General features: G+C 37.5%; 1 protein-coding gene across 4 annotated transcripts in view; it reads left to right on the top strand.

The window, feature by feature from the left end:
- The window catches only part of Kyat3 (kynurenine aminotransferase 3), a 48321-nt gene that overhangs the window by 318 nt on the left and 24955 nt on the right, over positions 1-23048 (top strand). For 2 of the 4 annotated variants that reach the window (XM_020157228.2, XM_074079494.1), the window contains exons 2-5: positions 9246-9345; positions 18703-18761; positions 19180-19324; positions 21685-21834. In XM_020157228.2, coding sequence (XP_020012817.1) covers positions 9247-9345; positions 18703-18761; positions 19180-19324; positions 21685-21834 — 453 coding nt within the window. In that variant the 5' untranslated portion in view covers position 9246. Of the gene's footprint in view, positions 1-9245; positions 9346-18407; positions 18520-18702; positions 18762-19179; positions 19325-21684; positions 21835-23048 lie in introns of those variants that run through there. The other 2 variants (XM_074079493.1, XM_074079495.1) reach the window with 2 other exon arrangements.

The raw sequence follows: 23048 nt of genomic DNA on the forward strand, positions 1-23048 counted from the left end.
GAGATTAACACGGTTTTCTCTAGAGAAGGAATGGCGTGCAAATGACCGGCCTCCCAGGGAAAACGCTGGACCCCAGTCAGTCTTGCCCCTTTTGCTCTTGATTTTGCCATTTGGGATATTTTAGAAAACACTCTGGAAAGGGTAACGCAGACTCCAGTTCATCCGGAACCGAATTCTTAATTTTGATTAAGGAAACAAAGCCTGTTTATTGGTCATATGTGTGAATCTTAGCCGAATGCAAAAATTTTTTTAAAGGACAAGAGCCAGCCAATCTGTTTCTAGAGATCTGACACCTGAGACACTGCAGACATCTTAGGCTAATTTTTTCCACTCTTTCTGCAATCACATGGTTTTTTTTTTTTTTTTTTTTTAATCACATGGTTTTGAGCTTATCCTTCCTACCGTACTTCCCCAGCCAGCACCTTGTTCGCCTCCTGGGTGCCTTTGTTGTAATCAGTGAACTTTAAAGTGGACTAACAGGTAGACCATGACGTGAAAGTAACCTCGCTTGGCAGACTTGTCACAGCGTGGGCAGTTCGTCGTTCCATGCGCCCTTTCTGCAGTTGCTTCATGGTAATCTTCCTTCAGCTTCCAGTTAACCTGAACGTTCTGGACAAATTAAATCTCTTCCTGCCTATTCCATATGCATGTATATCCCATAGGCAAAATGTTTATAACTTGGCAATCTGAATTTAAGTCTAGAGCATTAAATTTTTTAAAATTATTAATTGTACAAAATAATGGCATAGTATTTTGGAATAGTATGTTCTTTGATCGTATTCACACACCCCTTTACCTTGTGCTCCTCCAAATAGTCTTCTTTCTGCTTTTGTGTCTTTTTAAATCTAGATTCCACATATGAAAGAAAACATAATTTTTCTGAGTCTGTTTCATTTCACTTAATATAATAATGTCCAGTTCCATCCATTTTCCTGCAAATGACAAAATCTTGTTCCTTATGACTGAATAAAATTCCAGTGTGTATACATACATATTCATGACCTGGCTACTGTGAATAGTGCTGCTATAAACATGTGTGCAGATATGCTATTGTATGCTGACTTTGATTCCTTTGGGTATGTACCCAGGAGTGGTGCAGCAGGATCATATGGTAGTTACATTTATAATTTTTTTGAGGAATCTCCATACTGATTTCCACAGTGGCTGCACTAATTTGCATTCTTGCCAACAGTGTATGAGGATCTCCACCCCTGACCCCATCTTTGCCATCATTTGTTGTTGTTAGGTTTCTTTTTTTTTTTTTTCTTTTATTATTCATATGTGCATACAAGGCTTGGTTCATTTCTCCCCCCTGCCCCCACCCCCTCCCTTACCACCCACTCCGCCCCCTCCCTCTCACCCCCCTCAATACCCAGCAGAAACTATTTTGCCCTTATCTCTAATTTTGTTGTAGAGAGAGTATAAGCAATAATAGGAAGGAACAAGAGGTTTTGCTGGTTGAGATAAGGATAGCTATACAGGGCATTGACTCACATTGATTTCCTGTGCATGGGTGTTACCTTCTAGGTTAATTCTTTTTGATCTAACCTTTTCTCTAGTACCTGTTCCCCTTTTCCTATTGGCCTCAGTTGCTTTAAGGTATCTGCTTTAGTTTCTCTGCATTAAGGGCAACAAATGCTAGCCAATTTTTCTTGATGATAACATTCTGACTGGAGTGAGATGGAATCTCAGTATAGATTTGATTTGCATTTCCTTTATGGTGAAGGATGTTGGGCATTTTTTGATGTAGTCATTGGCCATTTATACCCTTTTTAGAATTGTCTGTTCAATCTCTTTACCCATTTGATTGGATTATTTGTTCTTTTGGAGTTCCATTTTTTTAGTTCTTTATATAGTCTGGGTACTATTCTCTTATCAGATGAATAGCTGGCAAAGATTTTTTCTCATTCTGTTACTTGTCTCTTCAGTTGGTGATTGTTTCCTTTGTTGTATAGAAGCTTTCTTATTTGATGCAATTCCACTTGTCAATTAATTCTTGCTCTTTTTTCTTGAGCTATTGGAGTACTGTTCAGAAAATCATTGCCTATGCTTGTATCTTCAAGTGTTTTCCCTATGTTATAAGACCTTTGGTCCATTTTGAATTGATTTTTGTACAGGGTAAGAGAGGGAGCTAGTTTCAGTCTTCTACATGTGGATACCCAATTTTCTCAACACCATTTGTTGAAGAGGCTGTCTTTTCTCCAATGTGTTTTGGACATCTTTGCCAAGAATCAAATGGCATTAGCTATGCAGGCTTATTTCTGGATCTTTTATTCCTTTGGTCCATGTGTCTGGTTTTGTGCCAGTACTATGCTGTTTTTGTTACTATGGATAGGTCATACAATTTGAAGTCAGGTGCTGTGATACCTCTAGCATTACTATTTATATGCAGGAATGTTTTGGCTATTTAGGTCTTTTATGCTTTTAGGATTGAGTTTTCTATTTCTGTGAATGACATTGGAATTTCAGTGCAATTGCATTGAATCTACAGATCACTTTTTTTTTTTTGTGGTACTGGGGTTTGAACTCAGGGCCTATACCTCAAGCCACTCCACCCAGCCCCATTTTTGTGATGGAATTTTTTGAGATAAGGTCTCACAGAACTGTTTGCCCTGGCTGACTCTGGACTGCGATCCTCCTCATCTCTGCCTCCTGGGCGCTAGGATTACAGGCATGAGCCACTGGTGCCTGTCTTATAGATCACTTTTGTGGTAAAACCATTTTCACGGTATTAATTCTGCTGATTCCTGAACATGGAAGGTCTTATTATTTCCTAGTGTCTTCTTCAATTTCTTTCTCAGAGCTTTGTAATTTTCATTATAGAGGTCTTTCTGACTGCTTTGCCTACCTTTGAGTTTTGCTTTCTGTCCCCAACAATTCATCAGTTTTCTCAGCTTCAGGTTGCCCCCAGATCTTCCAGGCATACATTCTGAATCTTTATTTTAAATAGTCAGTACCAGTGATAATAAACATCACTGTTTATATTGATTAGAAAAATATTGATTTTCTATTGACTATGTGTGTTTGAACATAGAGTTTACCTTATATACAATATGAAATTGTTAGATTGCCTAGATTGCCCTGATTTATGTGGACCTGGTTTTCTTCACAGAACATTGTTTTTAGGGAAAAACTACAAAAATGCAGTACAAATACTGTTTAGAATTAAAAGCCAGATTCCTTTTGATTCTTTCAACTTTTCACAGCATCCAATTTATTAGTTTATTTAGCTTATTGGTGTATATAAATGTTGTATAAAACATGTTTGTTTAAAGTACAGAAGAAAACTAGCTGGCTTCAGAGGTTCTGAATCTGTAACTGAGCACCATGGATTCTCCTCTTGGGGAGTACAGAGCCAATAAGCACAAGCAGGAGGTAAAAGAGTGAGGAAATGTTTGTTACTTACAGCACATAGGGAGCACACTGGAAATAATTCACAAAGCAGTGCCTCCCCAAACAAAGCAAGCAAGGAGAAAATGGTGCATGTCCACATAGGAAACCCCATCGTCACATTCCTACACATGCTCAGTATGAGGTCCTGCATCACCTGTTCAAAACAAATAACAAAAACAGTACACAGGAATGTTATCAGTGGTGAATTTAGTATTATAAGCAGCAAAGTTTACTCTAGGTCACCTAATAAGGATGCATTAGAGTGACTCAGTGATTTTGGCAGGTTTCTTTAAAGGTCTTATTTGAAGCAAAAAACTCCTAAAACTGAAGAAGCATTAACAGTCGTTTAAGAGGGCAACAGCTTCCTGCCTTTCCCCCCACAACCATAGTCCATTGCTCCTAAAACCACCTGCCCAGTGGCTAACAAATCTTCTTATCAGTTGCTTAGATTTCTTGGTAGTGGTGCTCTCACCAATATTCCTCCAGTTTCTTCCATAATGAGATTACTTAGCAAGAGAGTCAAGTTTGAGAAGTAAACCCAGCCTGAATCTGAGTGTTGAGAATTCCATCATTTAATGGTAGATGGGAGAGGGGCAGGAGGAAAATGAGGGGTGGCAATCTTGCAAAGCCAGGGGAATATAGTGTCTCTGGAAGGAAAGAGGGCTTGCCTGGCCATAAATTACTCTTCAGAGAGCTGAAGAAAGGTAAGAATTGCAAACTTTCCACTGGATTTAACAATCTGAAGGTTGAAACTGATTTCAGCAAGAGCTACCTCTATGAAGTAATGGGTACAAAAGTCAGATTGCACCAGATTGAGGTAAAATGAACTACAGGGAAGAGAGTTTTATTTCTTGTTTAATTGTGTTTTTATTTTGTTTTTGCTGTGTTTAAACAGAAAGGAGCATGAGTAGATAGTTGAACATACAGAAAAAAAGAAGAATCAGTATAGCAAAACTTCCATAGAGGTAAAAGGGAATGAGATCTAAGTATACATGCTGCTTGATTTATAGTGGAGTTATATCCTCATAAACCCATTGAAGTTGAAAACGTCATTAAGGTGAAAATTCATTTACTACTCCTATCCTACCAAACATCATAGCTTAACAAGAAAATCCATTATATAGTATGGGTTGTTTCCCCTCGAGATAGTGTGGCTCATTGGGAACTGTAGCCAGCTGCCGCTGCCTGATATCACATATCCTTAGCCTAGGAAAAGATAAAAATTCCAAATACAGTTTTTACTGAATGCATATTACTTTTGTACCATCATAGAGTCGAAAATCATGAGTGAGACCATCTATTGTAGGCGAGACTATGCTTTCGTAAGAGGGTCACTTCCTTTAAGACAGAGAAGAAAAAAAGAACTTTTTGGTTTGGATTTTTAGAGTTGGGCAGGTTGATGACTTCTGTTTTCCTTGTGATAGGAAGCAAGCTCATCTGCTTAGACTAAGGATAGTAGAGGGTCTTAGTTTAGAGGAGTATGGGAAAAAATATTATTTTGGTCTACAGGAGAGAAGTATTGCCTACAAAATTGAATAGAAGTGGTAGGGAGTGTTGAAGATCAATTTGAGATGGTGACTCTTACACTTTAGGCATGGAAGTCCCCCAGAGTCACAAAGTGAATGCTGGGTGTCCAAAGCAGCAATGTTCAGAAGTGGGGTCATTTAGAAGTAATTGGATCATGAGAGCTTTGACCTCAGCAGATTTATCCAGTGATGAGTTCGTAGCTTAATGGGCTAATCAAGAGTTGAGGATTTAGTTGGAGTTAGTAGTTTGCTGGGAACATGACTCTGAAAGGTTTATTTTGTCCCTGAACCCTTCCTCTGTCTCTCTTTTCTCCCATTCTTTGCTACCTGGCTGCCATGATATGACTGGCCTCCTCCACCAAGCATTCCTACAGCCATGATGTTCTGCCTGACCTCAGGCCCAAAGAAATGGTGTCAACTGATCTTGACAAAATAACCTCTGAAACCATGAGTCAAAATAACCTTTTTCTCCTTTAAGTTGACTTTCTCAGATATTTTTTCACAGCAGTGGAAAGATAACTAAGGTAATGACCATGAGTTTGTAGTGAAATCAGTCCTACTGTATTCTCTGTGGCTTTCTCCAGCAGTCAACAGCTGGATGAACCATAAGAAAAACAGACAGTGTGTTGAGTTCAACCAGTGCTGGAGTTTTACATGCAGATGAAAAGACAAAGGGGCTTATAGAATTATCAAGAACATTATTGAAATGGTGGAGCTGTGCTTAACTGGGAAATAAAGGAAGATGAGGCTGACTGGGAAAGGAAGAGGCAGCTTCCTGGAGATGCTGGCAGCACTGAAGAATACTGGTGGTTGGGATGATTAAGGAAATTAAAAGAATAAGTAGTTTATGGTCAAAGAGCAGAATGCTTCAATTAATTATTTTAGAATTAGGCCACTGGAATATTGACAGATTACAGGGTATGACTGTAGGAGTGACTAAGACAGAATGGAGGGCCACAGCAACTGACAGGGGAGTGTGTCACTTTTTGATAGGCTATCTCTGGATACATTAAAACTACCTAGAATGATCACAATACTTGGGGTTAAGAAAAAAAACATTGCCTAGTGGCAACTCCCTAATGAATGATAGAAACTTACCAGCATGTCAGGAGATAATAATGAGGCAGATGAGAGAAATGATAGTCTGGCAATGACAAAATAGCAAGAATGAGGTAAGCAATCCTGCGTGGAACTGTGGTTAACAACAGTGTATTGTATACTTGAAACTGAAAATTTTAGGGCTGGTGGAGTGGCACAAGCTGTAAGAATGCCTAGCCTAGCAAGCATGAGGCCCTGAGTTCAAACCCCAGTGCCACCAAAAAAAAAAAAAGAAAATTTTAGGTGTTCTCACCACAAATAACTGATAAGTATGTAGGTAACGCAAAAATGAAAAAAGAAAGAAAGAAAAAGAGAAATATGTGGAGCACAGCATATAAGAACAAAAGCCAACATTGAGGAATATAGAAGTGGTCACTTCAGGGAACAGTGAGATTTGAGAATACTCTATGAAAGATAAAATGGATTTGCTGATTATGACGCAACTTTTCTCAAAGACACAGTGGAAGGGTTGGAAAGTGGAAGAAAAATGGAGAGCAGCCTCAGTTGCCAGGAAGTACACTGCATAATGGAGCTATTGAGCTGCAAAAGACAGATAGGGCAGAGGGTTCTGGGGCTTAGGCTTTGGATTTCCAGATGACAACAGGTCACATCTAGTCCTTAAGAAGGTGAGTACTGAGGCGTGACAACAAGGAGTGGCTCACTCAGCCTGAGGTGAAATCTCCCTAGAGCTTTGTCTAAAGAGTGACCAGCCAGTAACTAAACTGCCTTCTGAGATTACCTCCAGCAGGAATTTATTGATTGATCTGTTTTGGGGGGAAAAAAATAGGTAACATCAGATTCAGCGTGAATCAGTGATTTATCCAAGGAGAAAAACCTGCTTGAATATGAAGATACAATGCAGGAAAAGTGGTTCTTAGTCCATTTGTCTTAAGAAGTTAAAGCGTGTTTCTCTCGTTTGTCTACTTGCAAGAAATCATTTCACTAAGAAATCATGTTTAAGTTAAATGGGCATTTATTTGCTGAAAAAATAATTGTCCTAAATCAAAGACTAATCCTGATGATTGTTCAATATAGATCCCATTCTTGGCTAGTTCCCTTCTTAAAACTGTCCTACAGCCTATCCAAAACACAACAATTAGTGTCATAAGAACCAACATGTCTGGATTTAAGAAAACCTGCTCTTAAACTAGAAAGACCTAAAATATAAAGGGTAACTACTTACAAAAATATCTTATGAGAGAATTCTTCTCATAAATAGCCTACTTAAATCATTTGTTTACAATGTGATTTAATGTATTGATTGAGTCATTCAGCAATTATTTAATTGAATGCTAAATAGTGGCAGAGAATCCAGTGGTGAATGAGCACACCAGGTCCCTCCTGGTGGAGCTTATGTTCTAAATTACCCAAAGAGCAAATGAGAAAACAGCCAAGCAAATGAACAGAAAATGTTGGCACAAAATTAATGATAGATTAGTTTAACATAGAACACCTGAGGCTATTATAGCTCGCATACCCAGGGAAGGCCTTTTTTAGGAGCAATAATTAAGCTTACATTTTATTGACAAAAGCAGAATTTTATTCTCTCTCTCCCCTCCCTCCCTCCCTTCCTCTCCCCTCCTTGCTCTCTCTCTGTGCTAAGGATTGAACTCAGAGCCTCAACATGCTTAGCACATAGTGTACCAATTACCTATGCCCCATGCTTTCTGCTTTTTAAGAAACATCCTCTGTGTTGTTTTTCTCAGCTTTTTGTAGCTATAACACTTTAGTCACTTAAAGAGGTTCTTAGCAAGCCAAAGTGTCCCCTTGAACCCACAGACTGCATCTCCTTGGCTAAGTTTTGATGAGCATAAAGGAAATGCCAGTGCTGGCACAGCAGCCTTACATGCTGGAGAGAACAACATTCTAACAAAAAGTTTCTGTTTCCCTGAATATTTTCACAAAGCTGGCATTTCTTTCCAATAATGAAGTCCAGAAATGAAGTCTCATTGCCTTGATTTCTCTACATTTACCCGTGATCTATAAGAATTTCCCTACTGGTAGAGAAGCAGTTCCAAAATCATGTCTATTGTGTGACTGGAATCTATTGAAATGGCTTGCTAGCTGTCTATGGAATTTAGGAAAGTTTTGTCTTAAGATTCTCTCATATATTCTCTGCCTTTACCAAGACCTCCTGACATCATCTTTCCAAATAACTTCTAAATAGCCTGTTTCTAACAACTTTAGTTTACTGTTACAAGTTTTGCTCTTGAGGAGAGGGTTGGGAGACAGGGTCTCCCCGTGTTGATCAGGATGGGCTTGAGTTCATGAACCTCCAGCCTCAGCCTCCAGAGAAGCTGGGATTTTAGGCATGAGCCACCACACCCTGCTTACAAGTTGTACTTTTACTAATGACTGTCATCCAGATGATTCCAAAATTTAAGAAGTTCCTAGATTGATATATTGTGGACACTAAAGCCGCTAGAAACTCAAATTTTATTTACTGAAATGTAATGCTCTTGACTCGAGTAGCACCTTATATTTTGAATTCAGAATATCCTTACATATTTCTTGTTTAAAATAATAAAAGTATTGTCAGCCTAAACAAAACATCAGTGGATCAGAGAGACATTCTTGAAAGAATACCAATTTTTATTTGGGAATAGCAGAGCACTGAAATGAGAATATGACTGCCTTAATAAATTACAGGCATATTTGAAGAGATTGAGACAAGAGCGGGTCTTTAAAGAAAAAAATGAGGATTACATCACTTGTTCTGAAACAATAATCCTTACCAATATATGACTGATATGAGAGTTGTGGTAGTCCAAGTTTGAAGAGTTATTTGTAAAAGTACTTTTTGTATCAGGTTATGTGACCTCAGTGTAATCTGTAGTTCTGACAGTCTTTGGTGATAGTTATTATCAGACTGCCATATGTAAGATTCCCTTCTTTTATAACCTTCCAGCTTTATTTACTTTTTTTTATTAGGGTTGACACAAGCAACTCCATTTTGATTGTGACACCTTTCATATTTCTTTCACAGTATATGTTTTAATAAGATAAGGACAAAAAAACTTTGTTGGCATAAAAAGCAAATAATTGAAAAGGCAAGGAGGAAGGAGGGAGAGAAGGAAGAAGGAGGGAGAGAAGCAAGGAAGAAGGAAACTAGTTCTAAAAACTGTATGTTCATATTTTATACAAGTCTGTGGTCTATCAGCTAGCTCTATCATAGTATGTAACTATCATATATTTACTCCCTTTTTCAATTTTTCTTTTCTCCTGTAGCATGTTTTTGATCCAGAGGAGACTCTGTTCCCTTGGCAGTAGAGCAAAATTTCTAAAGACAATTTATTCTTCAAAAATCCTTGGATTCTCTACTTCTGCTGTAGGTATTGTTTATCGTATACAGACAGATTATTATACATATTCTGTATTCTGTAAGATGAAAAAGATGGAACTTTTCAGGTTTGGGTTTTTTTTTTTCCCGTGCTGAGAATTGAGCCCAGGGTGTTGTGCATGCTAGGCAAGTACTATGCCACTGAGCTATATCCCCAGCCCTTGATTTTTTTGAGACAAGGTCTTGTTATATAGCTCAGACTGTCCTTGAACTCGCTATATAACCAAGCCCGGCCTGAAACTTGTAAACCTGCCTCAGCTGGGATTACATATGTATACAACCACATCTGGCTTTCCAGTACCTTTAATAAGTATTTTATTGGAATGAGTGTCTTGATTATATAAGCCAAGGATGTTTTTTATCATTGACCAGAGCTGACATTCACTGAGCAACTGCTTGCCTGTCTATGGATCACAAAGTTTGTTGTGTATACTTTATATATGATTTTTTTTCTTAACTTATGGCTTGTGGTTGCAAGGCAAACACTCTACCACTTTAGCCACTCACCCATCCCTTTTTGCTTTGATTATTTTTCAGATGGGGTCTTTCACTTTTGCTTGAGGTTAGCCTCAGACATGATCCTCCTACCTCTACCTTCCAAGTAGCTGGGATCTGAGAGTTTATAAATAAGAATGTGCAGCCTGAGATCAGGTTGCCCAAGGTCATAATCCCACAGCCAAATCTGCCATAGTAAAGTGCAGATTCTCTGATCTTCTGATTGTAGGAAATATGGCCAGAAGAGGAGCAGGTGAAATGTAATCACAGAAAAGCAAACAAACAAATCCAGAATGTGTGTCATGTTCTGAATACCTCAGGATGGATAACTGATCCAGTTTCTTCTGTGAGTTAAAGTCAGGGAAACAAGTAGCAGCAGGGAGTTGGAGGGACTGCTCTGCCATAAAAAGTGGTTTAAGACCCATAACCACCAAATATGCTGCATAGACCTCATTTAGGAACTTGCCATTCTACCCAAATGCTGTCAAAGGACAAATCTGCAATAACTTAATTTAAGGATCTTAAATGGTATATTTTGTTATCCCAGAGTTGGGTGACTCTTACTTCCATGGAGTAAGTGTTCCAGCAGGCTTAGGAGAAGAGGTTGGTCTTATACAGAAAAGGATTTAAGAATGCAGAAACAGGACACAAAAAATAGACTAGTTGTTTTCAAAGTTACATTCCTAGTGAGAGGCTGAGGAGAAAGAGGGAAAAGGGAGTTGAGGATAGAAAAATAGCTAGTTGGGCCAAACATAGTGGTACACTGTGTATGTTGGGATTATAGAATCCCAACTATTCAGGAGGCAGAGACAGGAGAATCATGGTTCGAGGGCAGCCTAGGCAAAGTTAGTTAGATCCTGTCTCAAAACACCAGCCAGATGTGATGGTACATACCTGTAATCCCAGCCACAGAGGACACAGAAGGAGGATCATTGTCTGAAGTCAACCTGGGCTAAAACACAAGACCCTATCTGAAAAACAAACTAAAGCAAAAAGGGTTTGGGGGAGGTGTAGCTCAAGTGACAGAATGCTTGCCTGGCAAGCTCAATCTCCAATACCATCAAAATTATTAATTAATTGATTAATTAAAAATAAAAAATAGCTAATTGGTTTATATCGGTTATCTTTTAAGTGACAGGATTAAGGTCAAAGGAACTTCATTATCATGTTAATTGGAACTGGCTTATTTGGGAAACTTGGCTATTAACTCATCCTTATTTTTTGGAAAGTAGGCTAAGTTTCAGCTTGGTGTTTATTGTGGATCTTTAGCATGAGTGACTCCATTTTGATTATTAGCCTGGTCTGTTGGGGAGCTTAGACTAAAACAATGACCTGTAATTTTTGTTTAACAATATAAAAAATAACATACTGTTTATAGAAAGAGAAAGATGAATGTGGCCTGGGTATAAGATGATGGAAGAAAATTATTGTTGATTAAACATAGCAATGCCATTGCAGTTATAAAAAAAAATGTCATTATTTTCAGAGATATCTGCCAAGTATACAGGGGTATAATGAATAAAGGCTAGGATTTGCTTTAAAATTACTCAGCAATTAAAGAAAAGAAAAAAGGAAAGATAAACAAGGGAGACAAAATGTTGATAATTACTAAATCTGGGTGATGTATATATGAGTGTTTTATATTAGGTAAAAATAGAAAAAAATCATCACTTTTAAAAGTCAAAAATGGTAGAATATTGCAGTTCTGAGTCATTCAAACTAATTCTAATCTCTCAAATTTTGTATAGGCTTAAGATGTTCATAGAAGCTATCATCAGTGTCTGCATGTATATATCATGAACTCTGCTTCATAAGCATCTTGAATTCTCCCTCTCCTCTTTTTTGTCACCACAGCTACCTGGTTAGCGCCAGGCCTCTCCCACTCATGGAAGCTGGTTGAAGCCACGGGAGTGACTGATCACCTAACGTGATCATATAAAACTATGGTACTAAAGAGAGAGAGACAGATATGGGCAAATAAAAAAGTAGACAGTATTTTAAGAGCAGTAGCGATGAGTTTACAAGACTATTTACTGTAAAACTGTCTTTACTAGAAAATTCTATTTATCTATACCATCCTTTTTTAGAAAAAATTTTTCTAAAAGTCTTTTTTTTCTTTTTACTTTTTTTTACTATTATTATTGCTGTACTGGGGATACATTATGACATTTACCAAAGTTCTTATAATGAATTATAGTTGAATTCTCCTCTATCCTCCATCCCCCCATTCCTGAAACAGTTTCAACATCTCTCATTTTTCCATTTTCAAACCTGAGTACATAGTATTTCTACCATATTCACCCTCCTACACCTTTTCCTTGTATCCTACCCCTTCCCCCTGGTACCAGACTCCCATTGAAAACTTGCTATGTTTGTCTCTGAGGAAAGGAATAGAATGTGGGGTGGGCTACACCTCTGTTTCATTACTTTTTTTTTTAATGAAAACATCTTATTTATTATTTCTGTTATCTTAAGTGAATAATGTTTTGTATACTAAAGAAAAAAATACTGTTTATATAGCAAAAAGAGCAAATAAGAGGAATGTAGATGAAAATCACTCTCCATCCCCTATTTTAGCACCTAGATCTTAAAGGCCTAGAAATTGAAAGAAAGAGCCTGGCAGGGTAGAGCACCCCTATAGATCCAGCTACTCCAGGTGGCCGAGACAGAATGATCTCTTGAGATTAGGAGTTTAGGGCCACCTTAGGTAACATGAACCCCCATCTCAAAGAAAGCAAGGAAGGAAAAGGGAGGGAGGGAGGGAATGACAACATAAAATAATAACTCTACTTTGGAGGGAAAAAAATAGTTTATTCTGAATCATGAATGAGTGACCATGGCCTGGGAACATGGATTCAAGTTACTCTGTGAAGAGGTTGCATGACCTTTGTAGTCATAGAACAAAATACATTGGTAGAGTCATCCTGTAGCCAGGCTACAAAAAGCTCAGGAAACCTGACCTTGGTAGGATTTGATAGGATTCAGATGTTAACTATGGCATTCTTAACTTTACAGTTGGTGGATGCTAGAGGTCTTGTCAGGCTTTGAAGTACATTCCAAGAGTTTCATCTAGTAATCACAAGGATGTTAGGTCAGACACAGAGGATGATAGTGAAATGGCTGTTAATGGGACATAGCCCATGGTAACTTTGGCTCTCTTGAACGCAACATTCCATCTCTCCACAGTCACAATGTTTTAGTCAGCCAAGGTCAAACGGTATGCAGGGTCTTGAAAACAGGTGTGGATTCTTCAGAGAAATTTGGCTCACAAATGAAATTGGAAGGTTAAACTTATCCTCTGGTGCCAGAAAGCCAGAAAACGTATTTTGATAGGCATATGATTAATAGATAGATCAATTGGGGGGGAGGGGAAGCAAGGAAGATTCAACAAATTTGATGAGCTTATGAAAGATTTTTTTTAGGATAGTCAATAAATTAATAGAAAGATAGAAAAGTAAATGGACTGAAAATTGCTGCCGGAATGACTAAACCTTAAATGATTAGTCTAACAAAGGGTGATATTTTGATGGTGGGGAATTTAGGTGTTGAAGGGATTTGTGGATATGCTCTCTACATGCTACACAATTTTGCTGTGAACCTAAAATTGCTCCAAAAAATAACATCTAGTATTTTGCTTTAAAAAGGAGACTTCAAAAAATTTAAATGCTTGCCATAGAAGCACAAAAACATCATTGATTTTATATCAAGAAGACATTTTTCCTTCTCCTTTAATTTGTTCCTCCCAAAAGAAATCAGCTGTCTTTTTTTATGTGAAAACAGTATTTGTATAAATTCAGTTCATACCCAACACCTCCATGCCTACCCAACACCTCCATGCCTACCCAACACCTCCATGCCCCTTTGGTGTAATGTTCGTCATCTTACTTGTATCTGCAAGAATCTTTCATGCTTTCTGAGTGTGCACTAGTTTTCTTACATATATGTCAAGAGCTGTGTTTTTCCTGCATGATTTGCCTCACCTGATCCTCACAGCATTTACATTGAGGCAGGCATTTGTTTTCATTTTTAACAAATGAGGAAACTGAATTTCAGAGAAGTCAAGCATTTGCCTACTTCACATGCTAGTTTTGATGTAGAATTTGGAACTAAGATCTATGTACTTCAGAGCTAAATAACCTTGGAAATTTTAATTAAAACGGAGGTGTATTTTACAAGGCACCAAGCATGGCTTATCTGGGAGGAATTGCACAAGCTTGCCCAAATCAAATTTACCTCTCTTCCAGGTTTTTTCCAGCAAAAAATAACCTGTCTGTCAGCCTCAAAGTCCACACCTCCAGGAATTGTCCTGATTGATTTGGTCAGATTGTCCAACCCTAATCCAATTCACTGTGCTTGGTGGGTGGGAATAGAATAACAGTCTGGAAAGGAAAACTGGTGCAGTCTTGTACATATAAGGTGAGGGGGTGATACTCAAACACTCCTTTGCTCATGCTTTGCTTGGACCCATTTTGTTTTTGTTTTTTTGAGACAAGCCTCTCATCCTGCCTCAGCCTCTCTAGTGCTGGGATTACAGGCATGCACCACCCAATTTTTCAAGTGAATATATCAAATTTTCTTCTTGGCTTACTTAACTGTTCTTTCCTCCTCCCCCCCTTTATCTTTATTAGGATGTACTCATTGTACAGGGGGCATTCATTGTGACAATTCCAAATAGGCTTACATCGTACATTAGTTAGATTACCCTCACCATCTTCCCCCCTTGACTCCTCCCTGCCCCACTTAAAGCAATTTCAAGAGGGGTCATTGTGCTATTTTGTATATGTATATGAAGCCCATCAACCATATTCCCTCACCTTCATCTCCTTCATTCACTCTCCCCCCTTCCCCATTACCCTCCCCCCAACACACACACTGAACCTCTTTCACAGTCCTGTCTTCTGTTATTAATTCCAAAGTCAGTGTTGGAGGGTTTCTTGATGAATCAACACTGTGAGTGCACTTCACTTTGGTCAGTTCAGCCCTTCCATTACTCTCCCTCACCCTTCCCTCCCATCCCCCATTATTCAGTACATGTCTTAACTGTTCATTTTTCCTGTCTTTTCAGTTATATGTTTACCTCTGCTGTCACCTCTGGGGTTTAGAGAAACCCTTCTTCCCACTAGCCTGTTTCTCTAAAAGTTTTGTTAAAAGATGAGGTTTTTTTTCAAAGGGTTAAGTCATGATTCATGCAAACATGAAAATGAACATGTGTTAAGGTTTTTTATTTTGCTGAAATGATACAAGCGCTGAGACAGAAGTTATGATAAGTTCGAAGGAAAAATCAAAAAGCACAAATTTATATGTAGTAAAGGAATTGAATTGCAAATTGAAAGCAAAACTGGTTTTTCCACAGGTTGAAGTCAGTCAAAACTCCACAAGCAGTTTGTATGCCTGTTTACCTTCAATTTAGAAAGGTGCAAAGTCGCTCAAAGGCAAACTTCAGCCCTGGTAAAATGAGCCCGCTAAGGATGTGCATGGTTTTCCATGGAAGTATAAATTTTTTTCTATGTATATTATCTTCTAAGGAGGCCATATTCCTTCCCTTTCGCTCATTTATTCAGTCAACAGATGCTAAATAGCTACATCATCCTGCAGAAATAATTCTTTATCAAAAAAAAACAACTAAATATGAGTTACTTAAAAAGTTGCAGTTTAACACCTTTGGTTTATTATAATTGACTTTGTATTTGTATATCCTTAAGTCCTCCTCCCCTACTTTGCATTTCCACTCAGTCCTCCCTCCCACCATTGCAGGAACATTCTGTTATTTTGTGCTATGACATCTAGTGGCAAAAGAAAGTAATTCATCTGTTTGTTTTTAATGTACAGTCATACTGTGGACGCATCTAAAATCTACAAGGTAATTTTGTTAAGTCTGCTTGCTTGAGCACTTCATCCAGAGGGAGAAGAGGGCATGAATTCAGAATGCCCTGGCAACTATTTAAAATCTGCCTATCAAAATACAATAAATTGCATCCATTAGAATTACAACTGAATGATCATTTGATAGAGGTACCATAAAATCCCTGCCACAGTCAGCATAGAGTACACATTGCACATAGCTTTGCTGTTTCTATTTCAGGCCTTTTCTTGCTCTTTATTTATTACAGTTACTTACTTTTTGATGTGACATTTGCTTCTCTGTGTAAATACTTGAAGCATAGCCCCTAGTATACAGATGTCAACACTCTTGATTTCCCCAACTTCAGCCCCTACTTGGAAAGACTTTTCCACATCTGAGCCATCCCACAACCTATCTGCATCAGATATTACTGGCAATTCAAACTTTGGTGTACTAGGGTCTTATGAGTTATTTCATCTTTCCAAACTTTCCTTGTTCTAGCACCTTTATAGTTAACAATTTAAGATCGAATAAGCTTTTCCTTATCTTTGCCAAATGTGCCACCTTGTGGTGAAGCTACAGAACTGTATTCCTCAGCTTCAAGCTAACAAAAGATTCAGCTGTTTATGATTTCTGCATCAATGATCGAGTAATACAGTATATAACTATGTCAGCCTTATAATTAACCTCATAGCAAAAGTCTCCTCACTTGGTTACCTGCATCCAAAAAGTATATGAGCCTTATAGATGTTCCCTTGTGTACCCTGGTACTCACCACCCAATGTAATGTCAATTCTTTCCTGCATCTCCAGCCTGTGGCTGGCTCTGCATAGTTAAGACTTGGCAGCTCCCACAATTCCATGAACCAATTCCTTAAAAATAAATCTCACACAACCTATTGGTTGTGTTCCTCTCAAGAACCCTAATACTGACACACATGAATAAACAAACTATTCTCACAGTCTAGGGCAAATAGAGATAAACAAACAACAACAAAAAAAAACAGTAATGTATAGAAGAAGTGCTAGAAAATACAACATTTAGAGGGAGCACATAGGAGTATCTGACCTTGACTTGGGGAATCAGAGAAGGCCCTCCACAGGGAATGAAACCTAACTTGAAAACTGAAGGTGGCAGATGGAGTAAGTGTTAGCCAAGTGTAGGGGCAGTGTGGATGGGACTTCAGACAGAGTTGAGCAGAAACGTGTGTTCTCAGCAGAGGCATTGTCACCCCTAAGGAAGAGAAAATGAGAGGTTGGCAGGCAAAATAAATCTTAGCTCTTGCAGAGCCCTGTGACCATCCAAAGCTCAGCCTTATCTGACAAAAATTGAGAAGAGGGGAAATGATTAAGAAAAAAGTATCCAAAGAGGTTGAGAAACATTGGTTGGTATAGAAAGATTTGAACAGAGGAAAAATTACATACAGAAATGAAAAAGCACATACACAATTTAACAGAGGGGAATGGTTGAGGCGTGGAATTGGGGTGAAGGGGGAAGCAGGGGCAGCAAAGAGAGAAAAGGCTGGTCTAGATACAAACTTTAAAGAAAATTAAATCTAAAAGTGCATTTAACCTCAATTATCTAAATTTTAAGTACAGTTGTACCTGGTGTCTAAATTATGTACTGCACACCAGGCTGACTTTTTCATATATGAACCTGTACTTTGTGGTTGTGGTCACACTGAATGAATCACGAAGCTCACAACATTGTTTCAGAGACAGCAACTGGCATTTGTTAAAATATCTTTTTCTCCCTATAATGCTGGGTTTTTTAGTTTTAGAATTATATTCTCTACAGTAGCATCATGTTCAGGTGGGACTTACATACTATTCTAGAAGGTACTTTAGCCTCTGGAGAATTTGCATGTGATTCACTTCACTGGTATTTCAAAAATTAAAACTAGGAGACTGAAGAGTATTTTTTGGTCCCATTATTGGGAACAGAATGAGAACAATGGTTTTTAAATAACCATTATCATTATCTTCCTCTCAAATTGAATTAAAATTACTTTAATATTCTATCATAAAATTCTTTACAAAAAGGCTGTCAATCATTTTATTTCCACCAGCTTAACAATGAACTCAATGATAAGTCAATGCTTTTGAGAGACAGTGTAAATGTAACTTTAGAATTTAAAAAACTAAAATATCATATGCTGTATGATAATTATAACTTCTAATATTTTTCTACCTCAGTCTTAGCTTGCATGGTGTCAGTAGACCTGATCTGAATGACTAATTATACTTTTAAGAGACAGCATTCCAGTAATAATTTTAGAAGGTCTTATTATGGAAAACACAGTACAAGGTGATACTTCCATAAAGTCAGACCATAGAATCAAATCTTGGGCTAAGCCTGTTTGGGTTTGAATGTTATTATTTTTATGAATTTATAAAAAGTTGTGTAATCTTAACCCTCTTTCCTTATATGTATGTGGGACTCATAAGGGAATTATGCCCTAGAGCTAATGTCAATATTGAGTTAATTATGTGAAGCATATAGAAGAGTGCCTGGCACATACTCACTGCTCAGTATATTAGCTATTATTATTTAGAACCCCTTATTGAGTAGTTTTAAGACTTTTTGAGTCTTTCCTGTATGCCGTACAAGGAACTTACAAAACTCTTAGTATATCTTATATAGAATGATCTTCAGAGCATGGTTCATACCTTTTTAAATAACTTTTCTTTGCTATTGTTATTGTTCTTTTTAGTACATTTCAGGTCTTTAAATCGATTAACTCTTTAGGCTAGGATGATACATTTTCTTTAAGTAAGAGTGTGAAGATCTAAGGATCACAAGAAAAAGCATCCTTGAAAAAGCAGGTAAGAGATGGGGTCCTCAGAATCTTGTATTGGGCTCTAGAACTTATCTCTATGATACCATATGAATATGGTTATTCACAGGTGACAGTAGCAAAAAGAAAGGGTAACCCATGATTCACTGATTAAATAATTAACTCTCCCAAATTTTGATTGAAGAACTAAAAGAATATTTGTATCTTTCAGAAAATGGCTTTGAAATTCAAAAATGCAAAACGAATTGAAGGACTTGATAGTAATGTATGGTGAGCATCTTCAAATAAACAACAACCATGTGGTAACGTTTTCCTGCGTGTTTTTATATCCTCAGTTGAGGATTTTTAGCCTCATCCTTATTCCAAACATGAAGCCATTCATTTTCATTTATCTAAATGAAATGGAAGGAAGTTAGCCATCTATGCACTGATTTATCCATTTAGCAAAAAACAAATTTTGTTGATGCTTCATAAAACTTACCTTCCAATCCATGAAATTTTTTCTTTTTTTGTAAATTAGATAAATTCATTTTGTGGGTCGTAAAATTTTTGTTGGGAATTCTTTTTTTTTTTTTAATCTGTAAGAGTATAAATTAAGTCTTTTTTTTTTCTATTTTATAATACAATATAAAAAGCAAACTTTATCATTACAGCAGTTATTAATATCAGTTTTTGTTTTTAATCTTAGGATTGAATTTACCAAGTTAGCTGCAGATCCTTCTGTTGTGAATCTTGGCCAAGGGCTTCCAGACATCTCCCCTCCTACATATGTAAAAGAAGAATTATCAAAGATTGCATTAATTGATGGCCTGAATCAGTATACACGAGGCTTTGTAAGTATATCAGGACCACATGACATGAGATTTTATTTCACATTGTGTTGTGTGTATATATACTTCTCTTATTTATATGTAATTGACCTTTTGGGATCAACCACACCAACCTGATAACCATAGGAGCTCTGTCCCCTGCCCTTATCCTCTAGGATGATCCTTCTCCACCTTCCAAGTGGTCCACAGTTCTGTCTTAGCTCTTAATTTATTGCTGTTCCAAAATGAAATATTAGGACAAGGGAAGGGAAAATATTCTTTTGAAACATTCCTTTTCTGTCTCATTGACACTCATGTCTCCAAGTAGTTACTGTCTTCCTGTCTATCCTACTGCAATCCCCTCCTTCATCCTTCTGTGATGAAGTGCATAGGACATCCAGACATTTCCTAAATTAACATGAACCTCTGAACCATAGGCTTATCTCTGTCATGTCTAAAAGCCATGCAGTTATTATGTGTCTGAGCATTTGTTTTCCTTTTATGATAGTGTGGGAATGAAAAGGGACAAGGAAGAGAAAGAAGTCTTTTTATTTTTTGTCTTTACTGTCTAACTACAAAATACCATGGAGGGGTTGGAGGCATAGCTCAAGTGGTAGAGTGCCTGCCTAGCAAGCATAAGGTCCTGAGTTCAAACCCCAGCACCATCAAAAAAAATAAAAATAAAGGAAGCAACAAAAGACCATGGGGGTGCTGCTATGGGAATGGGAGCACAGGGTAAAACAGTTTGACACTGGTGTGATCAACTATGTAGACCCCCATCTCACACCTACTCCAAGACTTACCTCTCAGCCATGTGCAAATCCATGATGAAAGGCTAAAAGTGAACAAACAGTAGGGAAAATAATGAGATCAGAAGCTGATTCATTGAAGAGAACTATATAATGTAAAAAATAGTACATCCCAACCAAGTGAGGTTTATCATAGAAATACAGGTTGGTTTGACTTTCAAAAACCAACCATTGTAATTTAGCATAGTAACAGAATAAAAAAGGAAAAATTATATAATCAACCTAATATATACAGAAAAAGCATTTGGCAAAATTCATATCTCATTTGTAATAAAATCTTTTAGCCAACTGAGAACAAAATGGAACTTTCTCAATCGATAAAGGGAATCTATGAGACACCACAGATTACATTATAAACCACATAATGTAAAAAGATTGGGAACAGACACGGATCTCCACTCTCAGCATTGTTAGTCAAGATTGTGCTAAAGGCCCTATGAGACATGAAGATATGTAGTTTAGAAAGAAAACAATTGAAACTCTCTTATGCAGAAAGCATAATCATGTATATAAAATATCTTAAGGAATTCCGCCAGAAAGCTGCTGTATCTAGTATGTGAATCAAGCAAGATAGCAGGACAAAAGGCCAGGATTAAAAAAAAAAATCAATTATATTTTTGTATTGAAACAATATCTGGAAGGTAAATTTCTAAAAATATTATTTATAATAGAATTCAAAAGCAAGGAACATTTAGGACTGAATTTAAACTGTATGTGTGGATAGACAGAAAATGGGTAGATAGATAGATAGATACAGATGGATATGCAAGTTGAACACTGAAAGCTACAAAACATTATTGAGACCAGGGAAAAGAAAAACAATTAAAAGAATGAAGAAAGCCTCTGAGACTTACAAGACACCATTAAACAATTATTCTAGCTATGGGAGCTCCAGAAAGTGACTAGAAGGGTAAAGGCATAGGAAAAACCTGCTCAATGCAGTGTCAGCTGAATGCTTCCCGAAAAGATACCTGCATTTCCATATTTATTGCAGCTATTCACAATTCCCAAGGTATGAATCAATCTCAGAATCTGTGACTGGATGGATGGATAAATAACATAAAGGTGAGCATGGTAGCACACACCTGTGGTCTCAGCTACTCAGGAGTAGAAGAGTGATTTCTAGAGGCTAAGAAGTAGAAGTTGAAGGGGCATTTGAACAACAGATCCCAGAACACAATTAGAAGAGATCAAACTCATTCATGTAAGAAGCCATATGATAGTAGGAAAAAATTTTAAAAATTTACTGCCATTAAGAAAATACAAGCTGGGCACAGTGGCTTATGCCTATAATCACAGTTGCTTGGGAGGTGGAGCTATCAGCCAGGGAAAAATGTTGGCAAAACCCTATCTCAAAAAACAAGCCGGACTGAGAGCATGGCTCAAGTGGAAGAGCACTTACTTAGCAAACACAAGGCTCTGTGTTCAGATCCTAGTATTTAAAAACAAAATTTCCCCTTTGAGTAACTCTAAACATCAAACCCAAATTTTAAAAATACTTACATTTTCAGAGTCATAGTAGCTCAAAGAAGTAACCAACTATTCAAGGTGTTTTCTTATTTTTTAATCCAACAGGGTCATCCATCACTTGTGAAAGCTCTGTCCTGCCTATATGAAAAATGTTATCAAAATCAAATCAATCCAGATAAAGAAATCCTTGTGACAGTAGGAGCATATGGATCCCTTTTTAATGCCATTCAAGGATTAGTTGAAGAAGGAGATGAAGTAAGTATACTGACATTATCATGCCTGTATTAGTCATTATCATTTGTCCCACCTTTAAATCTTTTACTTATTTTAGGTTCTTTTCATTCTCATTTTAAATTATTTTTGAAGTCTAAGCACATCCAGTAAAGTTCATACCTCTTACATGTAGAGCTAGGTGAATTTCCATGTAGCTATAACCCAGAGTTTCCTTTGCACCCCTTCATAGTCCACATTCTCCCAGAGTTGAGCACCCTTCTGTCTTCCATCACCGTAAGTTAGTCCGAACTGCTCTTTCACTTGATAAAAGTAGAATCGAACAGAATATACTCTGGAGTCGGCTTCTTTGATTTATCATTGTATCTGTGAGTGTCATCTATGTTGTTGCATGAGTTAATTCTTTTTGTTTTTATAGACTACTAGACTAAGGGTAGGTGTAATAAACTAACAATGAGGAACCAAAAGAGAACTTTGTTTTCATTGCTAAAAATAATCTCTAATTGAACTCAATCAACAAATATTTGGTCAGTGCCTTTTTGTGTCCAGTGTGATGGGAACAGTGCCATATAGTGCCATGCTGCAAGACCGTTTTGTGCACCTGTGTCAGTCATCCTGGCCCCTACTGCCCCATTGTCGCTATAATACCCCAACTTTAATATTTCTTGACCTTGTTCATTTATTCAGAAATTACTGGGGATCTACTTTATGATGATAGGCACTGCAAGAGAGAAAAAATTTAAAAGGCAGTTTTTATGTGAAAGGGCTTTCCTATCTAGCAGGACAGATAGATTTGCAAATGGATAAAGGGGACTGTTGTGTGTTAGTCAGTAGTGAAGATGTACAATATATGGTGATGACAAAAGGAAAAAGTAATCTGCTCTGGTATCGCAGGTCTGGAAAGCTCAGTAGAGTTTTCTTAAGCTGGATCTGAAGTAGGAATGTTTATCCTGATCTGTACGGCTCCCTTTCTTTGAGCTCTCATAGCTCTTCCAGACTACTTTTATAGAAGACACTGCTCTGTGGTTTGTGTCATTATCCTTTGCATCTGCAATTACCTCTACTGTCAGATGATAAGCTATTTAAGGTCACCTGGTAAGGAGTACAGTCACACTGTCTTACACCTAGTCTCTTGATCCTGCACTGTGGTGGAGCATGCTGTCATATCTTGAGGCTGCTGGTCCTTTGCTGTGTCCTCCTCTGTGCTCTGTTGCAATGTCCCACAGTTTAGACGTTCG

This window comes from Castor canadensis, chromosome 7 (genome assembly GCF_047511655.1).
Source record: "Castor canadensis chromosome 7, mCasCan1.hap1v2, whole genome shotgun sequence".
Lineage (NCBI taxonomy): Eukaryota > Metazoa > Chordata > Mammalia > Rodentia > Castoridae > Castor > Castor canadensis.